General features: G+C 36.0%; 1 protein-coding gene across 10 annotated transcripts in view; it reads right to left on the reverse strand.

Annotated features, from left to right (window-relative positions):
- The window catches only part of MALRD1 (MAM and LDL receptor class A domain containing 1), an 860,334-nt gene that overhangs the window by 398,246 nt on the left and 435,273 nt on the right, over nt 1–26,815 (reverse strand). For 8 of the 10 annotated variants that reach the window (XM_084980970.1, XM_084980973.1, XM_084980974.1 and 5 more), the window contains 2 exons: nt 23,492–23,668; nt 20,753–20,915 (listed from right to left, as the gene is read on the reverse strand). In XM_084980970.1, coding sequence (XP_084837096.1) covers nt 20,753–20,915; nt 23,492–23,668 — 340 coding nt within the window. Of the gene's footprint in view, nt 1–19,667; nt 20,139–20,752; nt 20,916–23,491; nt 23,669–26,815 lie in introns of those variants that run through there. The other 2 variants (XM_084980978.1, XM_084980977.1) reach the window with 1 other exon arrangement.

Consider the following 26,815-nt stretch of genomic DNA (forward strand, 5'->3'; position numbering starts at 1 on the left):
CTCCTTATTCATGTGCCACACTGTCTTCACTACTACAATTCTGTATTAAGTGGAGATTGGAAATTGTTGAGTCTTCTTCTTTTTAAAGACTGTTTTTACTCTTTGGGATTTCTGTCATTTCCACATAGATTTTTGGAACGGCTTATCAGTTTCTACAAAATCCATGCGGAATTTTGAAAGAAATTGCATTGACTCTGCAGAGCACTTTGGGGAGTATTGCCACCTAAACAATGTGAAGTCTTCCCATCCATATACACAGGGTATATTTCCATTTTTTTAGGTCTTAAGTTATTTCTACCATGTTTTGTAATTTTCAGTGTAAATGACTTTTGCATCTTTGCTAAATTTATTTCTACTGTTGTAAATGGAATTGTTTAACTTTTTTGATTGTTTATACAACCAATACAACCAATTTATGTATGTTGATCTTTTACCCTGCAACTTTGCTCAACTCATTTATTCTAACTTTGAGAGTGTGCATTCCTTAGATTTTTCTACGTACAAGATCATGTCACTTGTGAATAGATATAGCTGAACTTCTTCCTTTCCAACATGGAGTCTTTTATATCATTTTCTTGCCTAAAATGTCTAGTACAATATTGAATAGAAGGAGCTGTAAGGTCTTATTCCTGACTTTAGAGGAAAGAGAGCAGTCATTCACAATTTTTTTTTGTATTTGGCCTGTATCAGGTTAAGAAAATTTCCTTTTGTTCCTAATTTGTTGAACATTTCTAACCTGACATAGTACCGAATTTTATATTTAGATTTAGATAGTGTTGAATTTTGTAAAATAGTGTTAACAGTGTCAAATGTAAGATGATCATGTGGGTTTCGTCTTATATTCTATTAATAAGGTATGCTATATTAATTGATTTTCATATATTAAAACAATTTTGCATTCATGGGATAAAATCCCCTGGTTCGTGGCATAAAAACCTTTCAATATGTTGATTAATTTAGTACTTTTTAAAAAACATTTCTGTCTCAATATTCATAAAGGATATTGGTCTGTAGTTTTTTGTTTTGCAATATCTTTGATTTTGGTGTCAAGGCAATACCAGCTTCGTAGAATAAAGTGTTTCTTCATCTTTTATTTTTTCTTAAATTTTGCAAATAATTGGGTCAATTCTTCTTTAAATTTGGTGGAATTTAAAAGGAAGGTCATCTCGGCCTGGATGTTCCTTTGTGGGAAAATGTTATGATTACGAATTTAATCTCTTTTATTATAATAGGTCTCTTTATTTTGTCTTCACTTTTAAAGAATATTTTAGGGAATATAGAATTCTAGATGTAACTTATTTTGTTTTTACACACTGTGCCTAGAAATAGGCAGATCGTTTGAGACTCTGGATGATAGTTTCCTCCAGAGAGGATGTTTACTCTGGAAGGCAAAATATCTAGCAGTAAACCATCTTAGCTCAAGGATGGGGCAGAGCTGATTGGAGCTGGGCTTCCTAAGGAAACGCCAAAAGCTCTGTACTTACTTCTTTAACTTTTCAGCCTCCCAGCCTGCTCAGAAGCTCAGCCTCTCTGCCAAGATAGGGTGTACTTTTCTTTCCCTTATTTGGTCCTATTACACCAAAAGAAGATGCTCTTCAAGGGTCTTTAATCATGTTCTTCTCTTACAGCTGACTGACTGCATTACTCATTTGACATCAATGACTCCCAACAGTCACAATGACAGCCTGCCCCCACCCAGTAGGAACACACCCCTCATGGTCCACATTTCCCAATGAAACAGACTATTCCCTCTCAGGTATCATTTTTTCTTGTCTTTCTTATCAATTGTCTTGCAAATCATCTCCTTGTCATGAGAGCCTCATTTCTGGTTTTGGTACTACCACTCCTCTGGTTGTGAAAGTACTGAATCTGGCCAACCTCTTGTTCAAAGTTACTAAGTTTTTACATAATAAAACTAACATTTATTACTGCTTCATGATGGGCATAGCTGCTACTTTATCCCTTTGCCTGGTGAACGTCTATGCAGCATTTTAAATCCAGCTCAAAAATCGCCTTTCTCATACTGCTTGTTTTCTCTGTGTACTCTCAACCTCCCTTCTCGGTGCCCAAATACCACTGTACCTTCTTCATGGTTCTTATATTCTGTTTTAAATAATACTGAATTTTAAATCATTTTTTCTTATCTGTACTCCAAAATTTTAAAATCCTTGCATCTCTTGTTATTTGCTTAAAATATTTCTCATAAGTGGTAGGCAAAAATATCTCAATTGCACTATGTCTTCAAAAGCAACACCTCTTAGGAAATATGAATGATGTTATGAATATAGTTTATATACTTATGAAGCTGTATACAAAGTCAATATATTCTTATAAAAATATGACTAGATATATAAAGACTAATCTGAAAAATAACAAGTATGATACAGTTTTTAAAATCTAGACTCTGAACCCAAAACTTATTACCACAGAAACTGCATTACATGTACTATTATTCCACAAATAAAATATCTAAATATTTTTAGTTGCCTAAAGAAAACATCTTGTAGATAAACTTCCTTTTAATCTTGTGCTTATAGAATTTTAAGAACTCTTTTAAATAATTTCAGGCTGAATAATAATAATGAGGAAAATAAAATTATAAAAATGAAAACAAATAAGTAAATAATAAATTATTCCAATTAAACAAAATTCACAGAACTAGTGCATTTTAATGAGATCATAATACTGTTTACACTTAATTTTTACTATTTTTTTGAATTCTTTGTTCTCAAAATGTACTGCTATTTACAAAAAAAATATGGTTTAAAATCATAAGCTTAAAGATACACACACAAATATATATATATTGTTCTTACCTCAACATATGAGGCAAGCACAAAGGAAAATAAAGGTTCAAACATTAAATGGAGCCATGGATAAAACTAGATTACAAAATACATTTAAGTTTCACAGAATTACTAAATTAGGTGAAATTTTTGATTCTAAAATTTCTGAGCTATTATGAACAGGGAAGCATAAACAGTAACATAATTTAGAGCTACAAGAAAACACAAAGCCAAAGGGATTGCATTACCCCTTTAGCATCAGTGATTTCTTATTTTTACAGGGAACACATACACACTCCTGGTGGCCTATATTCCTCAATACGACAGAATGTTGATAAAAGTGAAACAGTAATCAAAGTTACAAACCCATTTTTGAAGCCATTTCTCTAAGAGAATTGGGGCAGAGGTTAAGTTTTGGGTTATCTGCCTAAGACCTGGCTATCAGTATCTTTTAACAATGTCTCCAGGTAATTTCTATGTGCTGCCAAATTTGAGAACCAGAGCTTGACGGAACAAATAGGTCTCCAGCGTGCGGTTCCCAGACCAGCTGCATCGGCATCATCTGGGAAGTTGTTAAAAAGGTAAATACTTAGGGTCCACCCCGGACCTATTCAATCAGAAATTCTGGAGTGAGCCCAAGATTCCTGGGTTTTAACAAGCTCTCCAGCTGATTCTCACACAAGCTCGAAAACCACTTGACTAAAACAATCCCCAGCCAGCAGAATGAGACTGCCTTGCTTGACCTATATCAACAAAATTTGGGTTCTGGATAGTAAGAATAAAAGGAGGCAAGAATAGGTTTGAGCTCTGGACATTTTCTTGACTATTGTTTTCTCTTCAAAGCCATCACTAACACTTCCCCCAAGTTCCCTCCCTTTCCTTCAGAATTTCTTATAGAGTCCCAGTTTTCTCTCCATCCCCCATGGCATAAAGTTGCAATCAAACAGTGTCAGATCCCTTCTGAATGTTTGGTTTTTAGACACAAGAGAGTCCCAAGATGTCAGGTAGTGTTTAAGAGCGTGGATTTGTGAGATTTGGAGTCAAAGTTTCCAGCTCTCAAGCTTACTAAACAGTGTGCACAAAGGCAAGCTTTTAGTATCTTCAACCTGGGTTTGCTGACATGCAAAACAGGGATAATCACACAAGCCAGGAAAGTTCACTAGGAGGACTTAATTATGTGTGAAAGGCTTTCACATAACACTGATCACATAATAAACACTCAATTAGTACTGCTTTCATTTCTAAGATGCTTCATTATATGAAAGTTACCCCTGGTCATTTATCAGACCTCCCTGTTTCATGTAGTCAAAGAGGACATGCTAAGAAATACCTGCCTATATAAATATCAAAATTCACGAATTTATAAACTTGGCATTTTCCCCCTTTTTCATTAACAGCCTCCACTTAACTCTTAGGTATTATTCTTGGAACTAGGTATATCAAAGGTAGACTTTAAGTGTAAAATTTAGATACACTTTTTTAAATTATAAAGTTTATTAATGATAAATAAATCACCTAACATTTCCAGAGAAAAATGATTTAAAGAAGATAAAATTGAACTGATATAACATCCTTCCATCAGCCAATACATTCTCAATGAATTGGTGAGCACATTATTAGTACCTATTATGAGCAAAACTATGCATGTTTTTAAATGAATACATTTAAATTATCTTGTAAGTACTTTTTAGATGAACACTATGGAGTTAATCTATGGAGAGAGATGTATTCATTTATTTGTGCATGAAAAGATAATTGGTAATCTATATTCTTATGTCATATCTCAATCTTCCAACCCTTGGTTATTTGGCCATGAATACATTAATTTTTACATTTAAAATAAATTAATATGTTGAAACAAAAACATAAACAAGCTTTTTTTTTGTAAACCATTACTATTGTTAATAAACCATGTTTAGTCTAATCTGCCTCACCTGATAACTAAGGAAAAACTACGCTTTGTGGATGGTAATGTCATGAAGTGTTTGAAGAAAACTAGTTCTAAACAGCAAATTTACAGAGATTTACTCAAACCATGAGATTAAGGGACTATATTTTGAATTTCATTATGACTGCAGTTCTAAAAGATAGACGTTGTAAGATCAATGCAAATAATTCCTCCAAGAAAAAGTCTGTGCTAGATAGGATTACCAAATAAAAAATGACCTTTACCCATAGTTTACAGTTGAATTTAAATATCTCATAAACTCTCAGGAATAATTTACGTTCTTAATGTCAGAGATATTTGAATGGCTGCATTAGAGTCACATCATCCTGCAAATACATATCTTTTTAATACACAAATACAAGCATCACATTTAAGCAAACCCTTCACACCATAAAGAAAATTCATTGTCCTCCTTCACTTGTATTTCTGTGCCCACTGAATAAATACACAACAAATGTGGGAGATGATAGAGGTTTGTTTTTTGCTCTATTAAAGCGCACTGTGTATTCTTTATACCAGGCCTTATGCAGACTTTGTTAACTTTTGTTCAATTTATTTTAGAATCCTAAAACCCAGAGAAAAGGTTAAATTCAATTCAGTAAATTTCTTTGAAATGCACAGAAATTTTAAAACACACTTTTATGATCATCTTCAGTGATTGAAAATAGTAAACTAAATTAATGTTTATAAGAAAGTTTGAAATGTCAAATTGAAAGTAGAACTAAATCGAGCAGGTGCAAGTAAATAAAGGTTTTCATTAGAATAAAATTAGCTAAGAAGTTTGAATGCAGATTACAGTCAGAGATGAATTTAGTTAAATAGGAAGTCACTTAACAAAGTAAACGAAGCAGTTTTCAAAGCACTTTTCTTAGTTCCAGGATTTAGGAAAAACACAAAAGGGAAAAATATTAATGTGTCTGGATTCTAATGAGACTTACAACCCAGAAGAAGAAAGAAAATTAATCCAGATGGATATATGCCAAAAACTCAGTTGAGGGAATTGAGGCTAAATATTTGGAAAGTAAGGGTAGCCATGACTTATATTACTGAAATAAAGAGTAACTCTAAAGTCAGGAAAAAAGTTCTCTTTTTCCATCTCAATCACTCTTCCCCTCGACTTGCAGATACAGTTAACGTGACCAACACTCCAAAGCTTAAATGATACTATTTCCCTCTTGGCATCTTGACCACAACAAAATATGCTCTCCACGATCACCCTCAACTTTTGACCAAGGTTCTCATTTGACTGAATTTTGATACACTCAGTGCCCTTAACCCTTCAAATAATGCCATAATATTCAATTATAGATACTTTGGGTATATCATTATTTTTAGATATATTACTTAATATTTTTTCACCCCCATTTTTCACTGCCATCACATATCATGCCGACCTCAGAAAAAGTTACTTTTGCCTTCTCTAGAGTGATAACTTGTTTGCATCTTTTCAAAGTAGCGTCCTTTGTTTTTGTAAATTTCTCTATTTCTCTTTAGAGTCCCACTCTCTCCTCCTCATGCTTGATGGTAATTGGGGGTGGAGGAGTTCCCATCGTGGCGTGGTGGAAACGAATCTGACTAGGAACCATGAGGTTGTGGGTTCGATCCCTGGCCTTGCTCAGTGGGTTAACGATCCAGTGTTTCCATGAGCTGTGGTGTAGGTCGCAGACGCAGCTCGGAACTGCCATTGCTGTGGCTCTGGTGTAGGCCAGAGGCTACATCTCTGATTAGACCCCTAGCCTGGAAACCTCCATATGCTGCATGTGCAGCCCTAAAAAGACAAAAAGACAAAAAAAAAATAATAATCGGGGGTGGAATGTGTTACAAAAAGAGCAGAAAATTCTTCTCTAGTACCCTGGAAAGGCAATCACTCATCATTAATGAAAAGCAAAACGGCATTGCCTCTGCCTGCCTAAGCTTGTGGTCCAGGAAAGACATATAAAGACTTGATAGAGATACTCTTTTGTCTTTAATTCATGTCAATAAAATCCCTTCAATCATTTCAGCCAATTTCCTTACTTCCAGCTATTTTTCTTATTTTCTCCATTCTGTCTCTAACCAATTATTATAGCTAATTTTCCATGCATTTCTATCAACTTCTGATTCATTTGCATAAGTTATATAAATTACAGGTGCTCAGAATTTCCATCATGGCACAGTGGAAATGAACCCAACTAGGAACCATGAGGTAGTGGGTTCAATTCTTGGCCTTGCTCAGTGGGTTAAGCATCCGGTATTGCCATGAGCTGTGGTGTAGGTTGAGATTCAGGTCAGATCACGCATTGTTGTGGCTGTGGCATAGGCTGGAGGCTACATCTCTGATTAGACCCCTAGCCTGGGAACCTCCATATGCTGTAAGTGCAGCCCTAAAAAGCAAAAAATAAATAAAATAAAATAAAATAAAACAAAACACAGGCTCCTGTATGCTTTCTTTCCCCACCCTCCCCCCACTAATATTAGACTCTACAGCATAGTATTTCAGGCTCTCTGCCATTTAATCTGATATATCCTTCCAGGCTTACATCACAGCCTAAGAACTAGCATCCATTGCATTATGAGACACATACTTTAATTATTGCTTTTCATAACATCTTCTCATTTGTGGTTGAAAGTAACCATATGCGATATGTACTCTTACGCCATTATTTTTCAGATGAAGAAAATGAAATTCAGAGAGTTTTTACACAATCATCTAAATCCACACAGCTAATGAATACCACATCTAATTTAAATATATATTATTTGATTTCAGAACCTGGGCTAAATATTGGCCCCCAAAGATATCAAGGCCACTACCTGGAGCCTATAAAAACTTGTTACTTGTTATGACACACCCTATGCAGATGTGATTAAATTGACAATCTCGAGATGGCCCATTACCCTGGATTATCTGCATGAAAGCACAAGGGTCTACAAGAGTGAGGTAGAGGGATATTTGACACAAACCGAAGAGGAGGAAGCAGTGTGACCACAGGGGCATAGAGGGCAGTGATGTGGTCACCAACCAAGAAATGCTGGCAGTCTCCAGAAATAGGAAGAGCAAAGAACAGAGTCTCCCCGAGTCTCTGGAAAGGGAGTGGCCACGCCAATATCTTGATTTTGGTCTGATGTTGTTGATTTCAGACATCTCATCCCTAGAATTGAAAGTTATTTTTTTAAAGCCACTAAATTTGTGATAATTTGTTACAGCAGCCATAGGCTGCCTAGAGGAAAATTGCCTGGTTCTCAAATCAGAATCAACATGAGCAGGAATTAGAGAGTAATGACCACGGGACAGGATTCTAGGACATTCCTTTCAAGTCTGTAGTGGCCTAGACAGAGAATCAAACAACCCAAGCTAACGAAAATGGGGTGCCCAAAGGCTGGGAATACCATGAGGGGGAAGGGGTAAATTGGGAGGATGGGATTGACACATACACTCTACCATATATAAAATAGATAACTAACAAGGACCTACTGCATAGCACAGGGAGGTCTACTCAAGGTTCTGTAATAATCTACATGGGAAAAAAGAATGAATGTGTGTGTGTGTGTGTGTGTGTGTGTGTGTGTGTGTCACTGATTCACTTTACTATAAACCTGAAACTAATACAACATTATAAATCAGCTATACAGAGTTCCGTCATGGCATAGTGGAAATGAATCCGACTAGGAACCATGAGGTTGCAGGTTCATTCCCTGGCCTCACTCAGTGGGTTAAGGATCTGGCATTGCCTTGAGCTGTGGTATGGGTCACAGATGCAACTCAGATCCTGCATTGCTATGGCTGTGACGTAGGCTGGCAGTTACAGCTCTGATTAGACCTCCAGACTGGGAACCTCCATATGCTGCAGATGCAGCCCTAAAAAGACAAAAGACAAAAATAAATCAATAAATCGACTGTACTACAACAAAATTAAAAACAACAACAATAAAAAAAAGTACCAAGTCAGAGTTGGAGAAGCATCAAAGACAAGTCAGGCTGAAAGTAACAGGAAATACTAATGAAGGTAAATACTTATGGTAGTTTCATTCAATTTTCTCATACCCTAAGAAAAGTTGGTGCTTAAACTTGGCAGGGCTAGTCCTGCAAGACAGAGATAACTGGTTGTGCCTGAAGGACAAGATGCCCATGTCACGGCAGGCTAATAAGACAGGTTGGATGAATGTAGTCACATAGATTCCATGCTGGGTGAAAAACTGCAAGCAGGTGCATGGCTTAATGAAACAGCAACATAAAAGCAGATCCCTAGCTACACATGGAGAGCTTTATCTTTGATTCTGTTCAACATGTTCATTAGTAAGTGTGAGCAACAGAAAGGTACCAGGATCTGGGTGGAGATTTTGTCACCTAAAGACATGCATCGTTCAATGACAAAGGATGGTTAATTAAACCAGATTGCATCTATGAAAAGGCATTAAATAAACCTATTTTAAACAGATTTTTTTAAATCATAACATTCATTAAAATAAACTGTCAGATGAATCAAAGATATAATTGCAAAACATCAAAATAATTGAAGTACAGTAGAAAATGCAAGTAAAGTTTATTTAAGCTTGGAGGTAGACTTTCTGAGAATAACAAAAAGAGGGAATGATGTTAGCAAGATGGTGGAAAAGGTGGCTCTTTCTCAGTTCCCTCTGGAGAAAAACCAGCTAGAAAATATCCACAGACAAGATGTCTTTGTGAGAGTCCCATTACCAGAGGTGAAGCTGAAGCACACTCCCTGGATTGTGAAAACCTAGAAATAAGACATCTGAAGGGTAAGAGAAGTGGTTTCTCTTTGACCCACTCACCCTTCTCCAAAGCCAGCATAGTGCCACATGGAGAAGGTCCCCCTGGGCCTATAGTTTCTCCACTGAGAAAAAGAGAGCCCAAGGTGGGCATCCTCTTTCCTCAGTGTCATGGACAATTCCCAGGAGGCCCACTTAGTTTTCACTTCACAGGGATCACTGGGAGAATAAGTGAGACTAGATTTCTAAGGATCAGCCTCAGAAGACGGGAAAAGGAACTCACAGCAACTAACACAGGGATCATGCGGAACTGTGTTTCTGCTGATGACAGTGTCTGAGCCGAGCACCCCCAGCCAAGAATGGCCCGCCCATTTGCAGAGACAAGATGATAACTCTATTCATCCAGGGAGCCTGATTGGCCGGGTTTGGGTCTGGGTCCCCAGTCAAAGAGCCCTCCTAGCAATGAAGCCCATTTTATGCCTGCTCAGAGAGACAAGTGAGTCAGCATCTCCAATCAAATGCTGAGCATAGCCTCTGGCCCTACCTGAATGAGGAGCCTAATGACCAGAGGCAACCTCAAAGCTCAGCGTACAATAATGCCTAGATACAGCACAGCCCACAGCTCTGCCCAGCACTGGAGCCCAGCCTACATCAACCCCCATGCCCATTGCTGAACCCAGCTTGAGGTCCCATCCAACCCCAAAGCCAGGACAGTGCTCTCATCTGAATGTTGAGTCAAGCCAACTGCTCCGTCTGGATGGAGAGCACAGCTTGGGGCCTCACCCAATGAGGGAAAACTTCAGAACCCAGTCTGCCTCTCTGCCTGATTGTGGAGTCCAATCAACATCATTTTGCCTGGGAACTCCACTGGCCTGTGACTCCAGCCAATCAGTGGTGATTTCTAAGCCCCACTAGTGGCCCCACCTGACCAGGAAACACAGTCGGGAGCCTGGCTTGAATGCCAAATCAAAGAAGCAGATCCACCTAACCACAAGGCTCAGCCAGAAGGAAAGCCATCTCAGAAAACAGGCAGCAGACTTACCAAACCAGAGCCCCTGATAGCAATCCCCTCCTGCACATATCACTACCATTGGACCCATCTAGAGCCCCAAGTTGATTTATCATCAGCTTAGAGTGCTATAAAATAGGTTATGTAAGCCCCATGGTAATAACACAGGAAAATCTTGGAGTAAATAAACAAAATATTGAGATACAGCAATCAAAGCATATCACCATAAAAAGTTATAATATTATAAAAGATGACAGCAAAAGAGTAAAAACAGAATAAAGCAACTAAAGTCAGAAAATAACAAAATGGCAATAGTAAACCCTTACCTACCAATAATTACTTCATAATTTATAAACATAAATGGATTAACTCTTCCCATTAAAGACGTAGAATGGAGGAATGATTAGAAAACAAGAAACTAGATCCAAAAATATATGTCTTATAAGAGCTTTACTATAGTCTTAAAGAAACACATAGTATAGAATTGAAGACATGAAAAAATTGTACCATATGAATGATAACCAAAAGAGAGCAGGGGTAGCTATAATGAGCAAAAATAGACATTAAATTAGAAATAGTCACAAGAGATAAAGACCCTTGTATAACAAAAAGGGAGATAAAATAATTATAATTATTTATGCACCACCGAGGTATATGGAATGATTGGCAAATGGGACCTACTGTTTAGCACAGAGAACTCTACCCAATATTCTGTGATAATCTATGTGGGAAAAAAAAATTTGAGAGAGAATGGATATGTGTATATGTATGACTGGGATACTTCATTGTACAGCAGAAATCATCACAACTTTGTAAACTATCTTTACTTCAATGAAACTTAAAAAAGTCAAAAAAAATATTTATGCACCCAATATCAGAGCACGTAAATATATAAAGAAATAAGAATGGAACTACAAGGATAAACAAACAGCAATATAATGGTTGTGAGGGGGTTAAATACCCCATTCCTAACAATGGCTAGATCACCCAGATGGAAAATAAATAAGGAAACAATGGATCTGAACAGCTCTATAGACAAAACGGATAGAGGAGACACATACCAGACATTTTCTCCATTATCAGATGACTACACATTCTTCTCAAGTGTACATGGAACTGTCTCCACAATAGATCATATGTTAGGCCACGAAATAGTCTTAACAAATTCAAGAAGATGGAAATTATATCGAATATCCTTTCTGACTGCAATGGCATGAAACTAGATATCAGTAGTAAGAGGAAAGGGGAAACTCACAGATATGCGTAAATTAAACACACACTCCTGCACAAGCAACGGATCAAAGAAAAAACTCAAAGAGGAGAAAAGAATTTTTGAGGCAAATGAAGATGGAAATATATCAAAATTTATAAGATACAGCAAAAGCGGTTCTCAGAGTAAAGTTTAGTTTTAAACAACAACATTACAAAAAGAGATGTGATAAACAAGCTGAGTTAATGCCTCACAAAACGAGGGTAAAAAAGAACACACTAAGCAGAAAATTAGCAGAAGGAAGGAAATAATAAAGATTAGAGCAGAAACAAATGGAATGTAGAATATGAAAACAATAGAATAGGCCAATGAAACTAAGAGGTTTCATTTTATCTTCTCAAAAAAAGAAGATAAAATTGACAAACTTTTCATGAAAACAACCAAGAAAAAAGAGCTAGGATTCAAATGAATAAAACTGTCAATGAATACATACATACAACAGTATATTATTCAGCCATTAAAAGGGAATCCTGGCCATTTGCAAAAGCTTGGGTGAATCATGAGGGCATTATGCTAAGTAAAATAAGTCAGACAGACAAATACTGTACAACCTCAATTATATGTAGAATTCATATGAATCAAACTCAAGCACACAACAGAATGTTGATTGCCAGGGCCAAGGGGCTGGAAAATGGAGGAAATAATTATAAGATGAATAATTACTGGGGATATGATATACTTAATAATAGGACTATAGTTAATAATAATGTGTTGTATACTTTAAAGCTGCTATGAGAGTAGGTCTCAAGTGTCCTCAACACATGCGCACACACACACAGTAACTATGTGAGGTGACAGGTGTGTTAACTAATCCCATTGTAGCAATCATTTCATATATTTATACATACCAAATCATCGCATTGTCCATCTTAAATGTACACATTTTTATGTGTCATTTACATCTCAATAAACTTGGAGAAAGAATAGAATTCTAGGGAAAAAAGAGTAAGAATATAGCTACAGCTGGCAGACAAAATTATGTACATCCTAAGGATTTTAAGATGTAAAAAAATATGATAAAGAGCAACAAAAGGCCAGTAAAAAAATTAGGAAAAAACTCTACTACAACATTCATAACAGATAAAAATCACCTAAATGCTTCAAAAGACCTTATAAATCAATAAGAAAAAAAAAACAACCCAGGAATTATAAACTGAAAACAAAGCAAAGAGGACAAAATGGAACACAGACACAGAAAAACACTTGGGCAAGGTATGAAGAAAAGAAGAGGCTACCCTCTCAGGGTATTAAATTTAAAAAATAGAGTTAGCTGCTACTTTAACCTATTAAATTGGAAAATACCAAAAATTAAATACTCAAATGTCTGGCGAATATACAGAAAACCAGAAAACATAATGTACTGCTTTAAAAAATTGTACATTTTTCAAAGTAACATAAAAGTTATAAATCAAATGTTTTATAATATAAATAATAATTAGGAGCTCCCGTAATGGCTCAGTGGTTAACGAATCTGACTAGGAACCATGAGGTTGCAGGTTCGATCCCTGGCCTCGCTCAGTGGGTTAAGGATCTGGCATTGCCGAGAGCTGTGATGCAGGTCGGAGACGCAGCTAAGATCCTGCGTTGCTGTGGCGCTGGCGTAGGCTGGCAGCTACAGCTCCGATTAGACCCCTAGCCTGGGAATATCCATATGCCGCAGATGTGGCCCTAGAAAAGACAAAATAATAATAAGAAGAAGATTAATAGAAGTAATAATTAATAGAAAAATTCTACTCTGCTTTTTTACTCTCAGGATATAATCTACAATGTGTGCAAAGCAGCACATTGTTCAGTGAAGATTTATTAAATTTTTGTAAAGTCAAATGCAACTCATAAATCAAATAGTGAGGAATTAAATTAGTGAATTGTGGTGCATCCTGTTAATGGAACACTATTGCCCCACTTAAAAAGTACTGGTAAATAACTGCTTACAGATAGTACATAAAATTAAAGCCATATTAGAAAACAATGTGATAGATGTGAACCTATTTTTACTAAAAATATATGTATATGTGTGCAGTGCTTTCATCACGGTGGCAAGGTTAGAGTCATCATTGTTTCTTATGTATATTTAAACATATATATTAAACATTTAAACATAAGAATACATTTCTTTTGTAGTAAAAGTATTTGTACAACAAAAAGTGAAGGCATTCTTAAAAGAATCAGTAAATGGTCTTTACTTGCAGTATTATTTTAGTTCATTTATACTATCCATTAACATTTAGAGAATTTTTTCAGGGTTTACTAAAGATGGAGACACAACCAGGAGAATCTACAGTGGGCTTTTCTTTCTACTGGGCATTAAAAGATGCATTCATGTGTGTGCTGGTTCCATGTCTGATTAAGCTTGCTATTCTCACAGAGCGGATGCTCAAGAAACACGTGCTTAATGTAAGAATGAATTCTGTGCCTAATCAAGGCTACCTCTGCATCCTCCAGATCATGAAGACCTTTGGGCTGAGTATGTGATGTGTCTGCATACATAACTGTTTTTAGATCATACTGAGGTTGATTCATATGTATAAGTTTCTTATGTGACACTGTGTGTTCTCATTATCAAGTCCTTGCCTTAATATAAAATTTAAATCTGATTTATCTTTATTTAGTTGAGAAAACATTGTTCCTCCATATCTTGTATAACTACAACAATTTTGTGCAGGAGTTGAAATATCAAATTTTCTTCATCTTAATGTGGCTGAAGGGAAAATCTACTTAAAAATTATATAGTGATAATGAATTTTTAATTTTTGAATGCAATTGTAACCATGGCATTAGAGCTATTTTGTTAAACAGTGATCTTAGTAACATAAATTATACACTGTATCATGAATACATTCTTAAAACTACCATGTACAGCAAATATACTACCTAACAACTGTATATGTGTTATTTTAGGTATGGTTTACAAGGATTATTTTCAGCTTAGATTTCTTTTAAAGTCCATGGTTTCAATCCACCGTAGTTAATTTTTGAAATTACTGGCAAGCTAAAATACACTGAAATAAAATTAGAATTAAAGTTGATTTAACTCAAAACAAATTAATATACATACAAAAATAAAGAACAGGTACTTCACTCAAGGTCATTCTAAAATAAAAGCATGGAGTTCCTGTCGTGGCGCAGTGGTTAACGAATCCGACTAGGAACCATGAGGTTGCGGGTTCGGTCCCTGCCCTTGCTCAGTGGGTTAACGAGCCGGCGTTGCCGTGAGCTGTGGTGTAGGTTGCAGACGTGGCTCGGATCCTGCGTTGCTGTGGCTCTGGCGTAGGCCGGTGGCTGCAGCTCCGATTCATCCCCTAGCCTGGGAACCTCCATATGCTGCGGGAGCGGCCCAAGAAATAGCAACAACAACAACAAAAGACAAAAAGACAAAAGACAAAAAAAAAAAAAATTAAAATAAAAGCAATTTTTCTTGTGTTTTACAGGTACAATTATGCTTTACGTTCAGTCCCGTGAAAACACTACCAGAAATGCTACTTCCTACAAGGATTAAAACAATAAAGAGAAAATTACTACAGGTAATTTTGATTTTGCCCATTGCATTTTTACTTTTATTTTAGTAAAACTGTTACTAAAGCCTGGTATTTAACCATTACTCTAGATTTATAAAACTGGATCTTTTAGAAATTATGTTGAAAGAGTGTTGAGGCATCTAAAGTGACCTATAAAATATCAGCTTTTCAGGGAAGACTCAGAGAAAGCAGTAATTATGGCATTTAATGTCTAAGAGTCTAAAGCTTTGAAAATCATTATGGCTGCAGAGCAGAAAACATTAAAATATTTTCAGTTTTACCGAAGCCTTGATCCACATTTATATCTAGCTCTTAGACATATAATGATCTGCAAAGTTATGTCACAGAGACACTTGCATTACCTATGTGGCTTTTAGTATATAATGTCAAGCCTGGACAAATGCATAATATAGATAGGGATGCAGGTGCAATCTGCAATAGAGGGGACTATAGCTCACTGCCACCTGAAAGATGATCGGTGTTATGAAGTAAAAAGAAAAATCTGAGAAAAAGTACATCCACTTTACAGGTAAGCAATACACTTAAGCAATAGTGTTCTATCTAATCTGCATTTTGAATGAGATGGATCATATTCAAATAATTTTCCAACAATCTGTAAGCAAACTTTAAAATGCAAAATATTTTAAAATATCTGTCTTGTAGAGATGATTATGAAATTGGTACATTTGATTTTGATCCAAAAGAAAGGAAGGGATCATTTTGATTTAGCGGTAAAGAAGAGAGCACGTAGGAAAAAGGTTTGAGAAAAAAGGTTGGGTATCATACAACGAATAAGGCGATGCAGAGGGTGCCTTGAAATTACATATCTTTTGTTAATTAATTAATTTTTCTTTTCTTAGGGCTGTACTTGCAGCATATGGAAGTTCCCAGGCTAGCAGTCGAATGTGGGATCCCCAATCCACACAGCAAGGCCAGAGGTTGAACCTGCATCCTCATGGATACTAGTCGGGTTCATCAGCCACTGAGCCACAATGGGAACTTTTTTTTTTTTTTTTTTAGTCTTTTTGCCATTTCTTGGGCCGCTCTGGTGGCACAAGGAGGTTCCCAGGCTAGGGGTCTAATCAGAGCTGTAGCTACCAGCGTATGCCAGAGCCACAGCAACGCGGGATCCAAGCTGCATCTGCAACCTACACCACAGCTCACCACAACGCCGGATCCTTAACCCAGTGAGAGAGACCAGGGATCCAACCTGCAACCTCATGGTTTCTAATCAGATTCGTTAACCACTGAGCCGCAGCGGGAACTCAGGGAACTCTCTTTTAGATTGAAGTCAGGTAAAGAGTTTTCTCCCAAATGATTTCTCAATTATAATAGATACTTCATAACAAACAAATTTTATTTTTGAACAAAATTGTCTTAGAAATTTTTTTGTTACTTGATTTTTCCTGAAATATTTTGTATTAACTGTCTAATTAGTCAGTCAATTTAGAGGAAAATGAATCTACTCTAGGCATAATTGGAATTAGTGGTCAGAAATCCACCTTCCATCTTTTAGCAATACCTCCCCACTTTCTGCTACGGAGGGCCCCTAAGAATGAGGTTTTAGAACCACCTAGGAATTACAATAAAAATACAGAGCCCCAGCTCTATTCCTATTATTCTTTTTTTTTTTTTTTTTGGTCTTCTTAGGGCCACACCCACGGCATATGCAAATTCCAAGGCCAGGTGTTGAATCAGAGCTGTAGCTGCCAGCCTATGCCACAGCCACGCCAGATCTAAGCCACATCTGCAACTTATATATACAGCAATGCTAGATCCTTAACCCACTAATCAGGACCAGGGATGGAATCTGCGTCCTCATGGAAACTAGTCGGGTTCGATAACTGCTGCACCACCACAGGAGCTCTTTTATTCCTAAGATTCTGATCCAGGCGGCAGAATCTGCTTTTAAATGTATTACATATTTAAATATTAATATACACAGAAACATTTTAGGAGGTCCTTGATCCACACTTTGAGAAACTTTCCTAAAGCTGCTGTGAGCACGGTTAGAAACCACTGATGCAGCATATGCTTATGTACTCTACCAGATATCATTCCATATGAAAGATACACAGGGAGAGCTTAATCTTGAGGGAATGATTTCAGACTCCTAGGAAATCTTAATATTAAACCTTATTTAACCAACGGACAGGCATTTACTGCAGTCAACTAAAATGCATTTCAGGGCCAACAGCTCAGAAGTCAAGGAAATCTTGGCTTGCAGCAGTGAAAAATAATAAACTGGGTCAAAGGAAGGCTTTCCTAATGACATAAAAATGATCATAAAATTTGTAGAACTTAGCTATGAGCAATTTACATACTATGGCAAAACTGCCTTGGCTAATTAAATGGATTATGGAGGTCAGAGTACAGGATTCTGAGATCTTATGAAATTTCAAACTGGGAGGAATCATTATACAATACTCCTCAATCTTCAATATTCTAAACATTTAAATTTGAATTAGTTACAGAGCTCAGATGCTAGGTAATCCAAACATCTTGATTCAATGATAAGCCAATAACAATTCTTTTTAACAGTTCTCTTTTTAACAAAGTAAGACTAATGTTTTTGCCAAGTTTGCTAGTAGTTCTTGGATATGAATGGATATACATTCATTTTTCTTCTGTGTTGTATGTGTTTATGTTAGTGTTTAACTAGATCACGGTTCTTTTTCTAAAATACCAAGAAAAGAATTTTTCCACTAAATGTTCTCTCTCATTGCTTAAGTTAAAGGAAACGGCTATTTCATCTAACCCCGATCTCAAAAGAACATGCAAATTGCAACTGATGGCATTTCCAGCGAGTGGATTTTAGTTTACTATTTCATTGGCTTATAGTTTCCAATCTTAGGAACACAATCATGCCAGATTCCTTTAGCTGGCCCTTGCTGAGCAGGGTAAAGGGAGAACCCACTCGCCAAGCCTTGTGCTAAGGCCATAGCCACATAAAAGCAGCCTTGCAAAAAGGCTAGGGCTTCTAACTCATATACAGACATCGAATGAAACAGCTGTATGGAATGGTGCTACTCCCCCATAAACAAGTAAAAAATTTAACTGTTATTTCAGACTCAGAGTTCACCTTAGATCCTCAGATACAGAGACTAGTCCATGAAAGTATGAACACAAAAGAGCAAAATGTCACCTGGAATATCACTTTACTTAGCTTTTATCATTTCGTTTCCATGATGGAAAACACATTAAGACCTTACTGAAGACTTAACTACAGAGTGAAAACTTCCCTCCTTATTCCAACCCTGCCATGAGTCTTCTAGATGTTTTATTGCTTCATTAGGTATATGAAGTGAGAGAATATACCTCACTTCAAATATTCTGAAATATAGCGATGTGATTTTTCTTTCTTTCGCACTTGCTTATGAACGAGCTTTACCAACCCAAGCCAGAAGAAATCTTTGCCCTCGGGTAAAGTGGAATCATGAAATGTGAAGAGAAAGGAAGAACTGGCAGAGAGATTTTTGATTTTCAAAACTGGTCTTGAAAACTATTTTAGAAACAATGGTCTTAAAAACCTGGCTTTAAATTCCTAGAGCCAATCACCTGAGAGAGCAAAGCATTTTCTTTCTTTCCATTCTTTTTTTTGAACTTGGATAACTGGATGTTGGTGCTATTGTTTTTATTATTTAATAATTTTTATTTTTTTCCATTATAGCTGGTTTACAGCATTCTGTCAATTTTCTACTATACAGCAAAGTGACCCAGTCACACATACATATATATACATTCCTTTTTCTCACATTATCATGCTCCATCATAAGAGACTAGCTGTAGTTTCCAGGGCTATACAGGCATTTTCTAAAGAGAAGAGCCCCCTTTAAATATGAGAAAAACAGAATTTGGAAAACTGAGTTTGGGGCTTTACTATAATAAGCCATAGAGCAGGCTATATGATGCATAAGAACTATTTCTTATTACAAAGTAAAAAAAAAAAAAAAAAAAAAAAAAAAAAAAACACAAAAAACAAAAAACGTCAAACCTTCCTTGGCTGAAGAAGGAACCCTGAGAGAAAGGGAGAAATAGGCTAGAAGGAAAGACCCTTCCAGACCCCTCCCTTCATCAGGATTTACTGTCAGGTAGAGCACATGCATGCAACGTTACCTGATTATTAAGTATTTGTATTTAAAATATATTTAATTTGGTGCCTTATAGCCTTTAATTATAAAGCATAAACATATCAATCCTGTCAACTAACTCACTCCACAAATAATTATTGAGACTTAATATATACTGAACCTTAGAAATAATGCAATAAATGGGAATCACAGTCCTTGCAATTCCTCAAGGAACTGGGGGTCTACTGGAGGCGGGGGTGGGAAGGGACAGAGACAAACAGACCAAAGGCTGATTATATTACTACGCCTCAGATATGCTGCCATATTTCTACTTATACATTTACCACTTAGAAGCGAGATTCTGGTCAGCCTTTTTATTTACAGAAATATAGATCATTAATGAAGTATGGTTTATTTGCATGAGCCACAGAAACTTCCTGAAATTACCCTCTTTGCTTTTTATGTCAGAAGCAGCCCAAAGAAATTTTCTATACTGCAATTTCAGAAATTACTTGCCAAATGTCAAATGTGATCAAAACAAAACAGTATTAATATCTGCTACTGTATATACTTTGGGCAGCTTAGCTACAGATGTTTAAATAAAGGGATGGTAAAACTGGAACCATTTCAATAGAGCAAAAACAAAAAGCTCAGAAAACCAGGGTGAAAAAGTCAGCCCAGGAAAAGAAAAGCATCATACGCTAAAGGTAGCGTGCAGTCCCGTTGAGTGCAAGGTCAAGATGGCTAAGGCAATGATGGACTGGACGGCAGATCTACTGGTAGTTTTCTTTGAAGCAACAGCCATAGACGCTGGGGGTGTGAAACTTTAACTGCAAGAGGTGTGAAGGCATAAAGGTTTTGAAAAGATTCTCTGTAATATAAATGGGGATACCTTTTTTGTCTTCAGTAACATATCCTTGAAATCATTAAAAGGAAAGAGAAAGAATAGAATGTTGCAGACAGTGAGCACTCAATACATTTGTGACTAGAAAAGAGAGGAAAGGATGAGTTATTAAACCTCGAAAGAAAAGATGACAGTAAAGAGGAGAAAGAGCCAAGAGTGGAAGAAGAGGGAAAGGGGCGAGGAGGTAGAGGAGAAGCTAGAAAAGAAAGAACAGAACAATTTAGAGGGTAAAAATGAACAGATAATTCTAAAACAACATGTTAAGAGGGCTTTTTGATGAGTGGCAATATTACAAATTATTTTTCTTTCTTGACTCATGCTTTTCTCCAGTTTCTAGGGCTTTTACAAGAGCATTCATTACTTTTTTTAATTGAATTTTTCAATCTTGTATGAAAGAATACACTGAGGCCACTGATGCTCTAACGTAAACATGCATTTCTACAATAGCCGTAGCTTAGGGTAAGGTGGTGTGGCCAGAATTCCGGGGACTGCTTAATCAACAGTTCCTAAGAGAAATGTTCCAAACACGTGGTCACTTACGTTGTATGGTCCACCGACGGCCTGTGATTTTCCTCCCCGTGGTGAATACTGGTCCCGTTACCAACACCCCACCTGAATGTGTTTGAGTCTTGAATTAAATTTCCTGAGATTGGCTGGTACCATTTACAAAGGCTTCCATTTTCAAAGCTGCAAACTTCCATAGCTTGAGTAGGACAAGACAAAGACAGGATGCGCTAATCACAATAAATGCATCAATAAACGGTGAGTTCTCTCTGCATCAGCACTTTCTCACTCTTGGGTATTTTTAAAATTATAATTTAATTTTAAGCATGACTAAAATAACTAGTCAAATGGCTTGTATAACCACTGGAAGAATTTTAAAGAAATTCAAGTATACTGTATTCAAATATCTCTAGTAACTGAAATGTGGAAATAAATATACATACTAAAGAATCTGCTTTCATAAGGAGGTGAGATTTTAATTAGCTCCTAAAACAGTAATTGAATCATTGCCAGTCTCTTCTGATACAACACTTTCATTGCTTATATAACCTCCAAGTTCTAATATGATATGTTTTTGTCTTTGTTTTTCTGGTCTTTAACAAAGCTAAATTTTAGTTCAGTCTCTGGAAGGGTTATTCCAAATTCCAAACTACTTAAGTTCCAAGCAATAAGATTTACAGCATCTTTTATACTGGACTTCTTTCTTTGAAAGTTTTCAATATTCCTATAATGAATGCATTATAATATCAAACAAAATGAAGTCTAGTGATTTTTTTTGAATATCTAAGCTGCGCATGAAAACGCTCTTTCTCTCCCCCCCACATGTATTCATGTGCTTGTCTGTCTTAAATCCTCTATTACCTAAATAAAATATTCAATTCAATGAGTTTTTGTACATACAATGAAAAGCCTAGTGTATGTTCTAGCTTTTAAATGGCATAAATGGTGACAGCATAGGCTACCACTACCACCATTTAGAAACTTGTGTTCATGATTTAACATAAATTAGAGAAAGAAAGAAATACTCAATCCAAACTATATCCAATCTCCCGAGACAGACAATGATAGAAAATATTTAAAAAGAGAATGTATATATATCTATGACTGAGTCACTTTGCTGTAGAGCAGAAATTGGCACAACACTGTAAATCAACTATAATAAAAAAAACTTTAAAAAGTGATTTTAATCATGACATTCGTGTATGTTATTTAATCTGACATTAATAACAATCATAATTATACTCATTTCATGAAAAAATTTAGGATTCAATAGATTCCTATTCTTCATATTATTAAAGATAAAAATCATAGATTTTTTTTTTAAATTAGAGGACACAGTTTCAGTTGAGCAAGACAAATGCTAAGATCTGTTGTATAATGTTATACCTACAGTCAACAATACTGTACTGTACACAAAATTTCAGTAAGAGGGTAGCTATTATGTTATAGTCTTAAGCACAGTAAAGCAATTATAAAATGTAAGACTGTGGATGACAGGAGATTCATCATAATAGTTTATCTTACAGAGAGATGGAAGAGGTAAGATCACACAATTTGCTCAGTAATAATTCAATTCATATTTATTCAAAACAAATATCCCCATTTTAAAATAATTTAATATTGGACGTTCATTCGGGATATTTAAAGAACTTACCAAAACTTCTCATTCAATCATAAATGATGTTACTAACATTGCAAAAGTGAATTAAGAAGAAAGGCAGTATTCACTAGAGACACTCATTAGGTGTAATTAAGATTTCGTGTAAACTTTTACAAAGATGACTTACACATGGTTGTAAGAGGATTTTAATGTCTTCCCATGAGAAAGTCTGAGTCCTGCAACAACTTCTAACATCTGTGATGCAAAGTATTCATGACCAATTTGAGTTAATTACTGTCCCATCACATTCATAGAGTGAATTAGCTTTGATTCTGAGTTTTCAAGTCTAGATTGGTTAGTTTATTGTGTATTGGTACTTTTAAGTTTTAAGAATTCTTTTAAGAATTCTTTGATGAGACTGACGTAAGACAAAATAGAGTTTCACTCTATGCTGTATCCTCTGTATGTTCTCAAGCTTTAATGTTATCAAGGCACCTGAGAAATAATACTGTAAATTCACATATTGCTTAATAAAAAGTGAGCATGGGGAAAAAAAAAACAAGTGTTTATTCTTTCTGACCTTGAACTTAACCCACTCAGACACAGATTGATTTTTTCTCCTCTCAGTTTGCATCTTGGACTGAGAAGTTCACTTTTAAATTAAATAATTTGCCTTGATCCATTTAGGGAAAGCCACTGATGGACAGGTACCAGTAAATGAAAACCATCTTTCAACAGTACACTGCTGTTGATGTGTGCATGCATATTAGGACCGGTTTTCTTAGGAACTCTGCACATTTGACATAGTATTCATTTTATATGTGCATTATACTTCCTCTCTAAATATTCCTATTAAGTAACCGTGAAGAGGAAAAAAAAGGGGTGGACAGAAAAGAGCTGGTAAATGCCATCTCTGGAATCAAGTTAAGTCCATGAAAACAAGCATTTTGAATCTCAAATATTAATTAAAAGACACTTACCTCTTGTTAGACATGACAGAAGAATGTATGCTGATTCTATCATTTCTATACAAATAGCTTTTATATTAAGAAATTGCTCCAAGACTGGTTGAAAATTTCTAAGCAGGACAGTGTGTCATGTTGCTTGAGATCACTCTAGCATTTTCTTATCTATCTTATGGCTATATTTGATGCAAAATTTAGGAATTCACCTACCACAGTATGATTCATCTGATTTGTCAGAGCAGTCATATCTAAAATCACATTTCTGGATACTCGCAACGCATTGACCATTGGACCTGCAAACAAATTCATTGTCTGTACAGTTGTGTGGAGGTAATGTAACTGGAACCGAAGTTTCTGGTGGAGCTGGGAGGTCCACTGGCAAATTACCTGGAAATGATAGGCAAGTATCATTTTGCAGATTTTTCCATTTGTTTGAAGATTTCACACAAGTTTTACTTAGCATGCTGCACATTCAACATTATAAAGAATATGTAATAGTATTCGCTAATCTGCTGCACTTCTTTATGTGAGCCTATAGGTTGGAGTCATGGTCTTAGTAATAGCAAATAATTCTGGATATTTTTGATTATAAAAATAGGTGAAGGTACAGATGGGGATTATTGAAAAACTCTTCAGAGCTCACTGAATAAATGGGATGCTTGGAAGATCATCGGGAACCAAGGCAGTTCCAGATGCTGGCATTAGGAACCAGAGTCAAGGCTGGGTTAAACCTAGTCTACTAGATAAAGAAACTTTGTTCTTCCACTGCCTCACTGAATCTAATATCTCATCGTTTTCTCACTCATCCTCACCTGGTCAAGATTCAAGACTGCATGATAGACTCCACCCAAAAGCATTCACCCAGAAGTATTTAAATAATTAAGATAACAATTTCTGGTTTTGCACAATTTAGAAGAAACTTATAGAAGTTGATTAATTTATATAGTAAGATATTCACTATGCATTTATTAATTACATTTCTGTGTCATATACATGGTAGATGCAGTGGATTTAAAACCAAATGTGCTGTCACAGCCATAAATAGTTAACTAGTGGATAAGACAGACACTTCTTTCATTACTGTTCTATGGGATAAGTTTACTATAGAGATTATAGCACCACGGATGCAAGAATGATACCTATCCTTTTACTTCTGTATTCACAGCACAATCCGTAGACCATGGTACATGGCAGGTACACTATCATTGTGACGTGAGTGAATAGCTATATAGATGGATGGAAGGAGGTTTGGAAAGATGGCTGGATGGAGGACAGAGTGAATGAATGAATAGTTGAACAAATGCAAGATTGTATGGTCTATTAAGAGAACACAGGAAAAAGCCTATATCAGATGGGAGGCGGGGAAGACTTCTTGCCATGGTGATGTCTAAGTTTTTAGTTTTAAAGGATGCTGTGTTGCCTGGGAGATGAAATGAAGGGTACAAGGTCTTTGGGGGCAATGAGAAAAGACTTATGTAAAGGCAGAGAAATATATTTTCCTGTTATTTTTTTGGAATACCGTGGGAGTTCAGCATGCAGAATCTCTATGATAAAGTAAGAATGCCTCTGATGAAGTCATTACATACAGGACTAGAAAGAAGATAGTTACCAGATCACAAAGAGCTAAGCAGAACCAACTAGAAGCTTGAACTAAACACAAAAAGCTGTGGACAAACACCAAGATATAAAATTTCCATTTTAAGAAACATTCATTGGGCTTTAGTGTGGAGAATGACGGTGGCTCTGACACGGGGAAGAGAGAAGAGTTGAACTTTGGCTTTAATTCCAGGCAACTAATGAACCAAAGCAGAAATAGTTTGGAGGGAACAGCAAAGACCTAAGCAATATTACACATGCAGTGTCCTGTTGAAAATTTGAGGAAATCCCAATATATAGTACTCTACTTCTTAGCTCAACTTTTGAAGGAATTAAGAACCAAGACTGAAGTATATATGACAAGCAGTGGATCAAAAGATCAACCTTTTTAAAGATGAAGTTGATACTGGAGAAAATGGGTCTGTATCTTCAGGCAGGTATCTTTCAGGGTGTAAAAATCATATATAAGCAGATTCTCTAAGTTTTTACCTGTGCTAGAAACTTCCATACAGAAATCGCCCACTGCTGAACTACAGCAGAGAGGAGTTGAGCCAATCTCATGCTTTATTCCCCTAACTCACTTCAAAAAGAAAAGAAGAAACTCCTAAGAATTTGTACCTCCCCCTCCTTCACCCCTGCACTGCCTTTCTACCCTCTGGCCTCCACTGGTAACCTCTTGTTTGTTCTCTCTGTGAGTCTGCTTCTTCTCTGTTTTAGTTACTAGTTGGCTGTATTTTTTAGATACCACATATAAGTGATATCGTACTGTGTCTGTCTTCTGTCTCACTTATCTCACCTAACATAATACTCTCCAAGTTCATTCATGTTGCTGCAAACGGTATTTACAACACAGGGAATATAGCCAATATTTTGTAATAACTGCAATGGAAAGTAACCTTTAAAAAGCATATTTTTTTAAAAAAAGAGGAAACTAAGAGTCCAGGTAATGAGTGCTCAGGCTCTCCTTGCAAAGTTAATGATCTATATTGCTGCTTTTCCATAGTTTATGTTAGGGGTCATTGCTGGTATTTTACATTCTATAGGTTTTAACAAATGTATAATGACATGCTTCCATCATGACTCTATTTATGTGAGTAATATTTTGGCTCTCTATGTTCTTCCAAAGATCTCCTTCTCTCTTCTTTCATCAATATCATACTGTCTTGATTCCTGTAGCTTTACACTAAGTCTTGAAGTTGGGCAGTGCCAGTCTTGCAACTTCGTTCACCTTCAATAGTGTGTTGGATATTCTGGGTCTTTTGCCTATCTATAGAATCAATTTTTCTATAATCACAAGGTAATTTGCTGGGATTTTGATTGTGATTGCATTAAATCTATAGATCAAGTTTGGAAGAACTAGCACCTTGAATACAGTGCTTTCCCTTGTGCATGTTATTGTATCCTTGTCTCAAAAATATATTTTCTATTTAAAATATACAATATTTTGTGTCATAGAAAATTTTATATAAATGATATTCATCATATCTATTTTGAACTTGCAATTATTTATTACTCAAAATACCTTTCAGGTTTACCACTACTGATACATGCAGAATCAAATGGTTCATTTTACCTGATTAGAGTTTTCAATTAAATGAAAACCTGGAGTCAAATGGTTATTGTATGAATAGTCTGTAGCTGATGTAACTCTTCTCAAGCAGGACATTAAGAATTTTATAAAGTATGCTACAATGGTCATCTTTGTGCATTTCTTTCTGCAAACACATGCCAGAGTATTTCCAAGACAAGGCATCTTGAAATGAAATTGCAAAACTATAGGATATGTAATCAGTCAACTTAAATAATCATTTACATAGGTGGTGTACCCATTTCTACCTGGAAATGTCTGTATTTTTCACGTTCTAGCCAAGCTTGGTATCATTAGCTTTTGTTTAATGTTTGCCAGGAAAACAGGTCTGAAATAATAATTACTTGATA

The sequence above is a fragment of the Sus scrofa genome, chromosome 10, assembly GCF_054392235.1.
Source record: "Sus scrofa isolate SSC_HxYL_T2T_F1_AM1 chromosome 10, Sscrofa_HxYL_maternal_Yorkshire_Landrace_v2.0, whole genome shotgun sequence".
NCBI classification, from domain to species: domain Eukaryota; kingdom Metazoa; phylum Chordata; class Mammalia; order Artiodactyla; family Suidae; genus Sus; species Sus scrofa.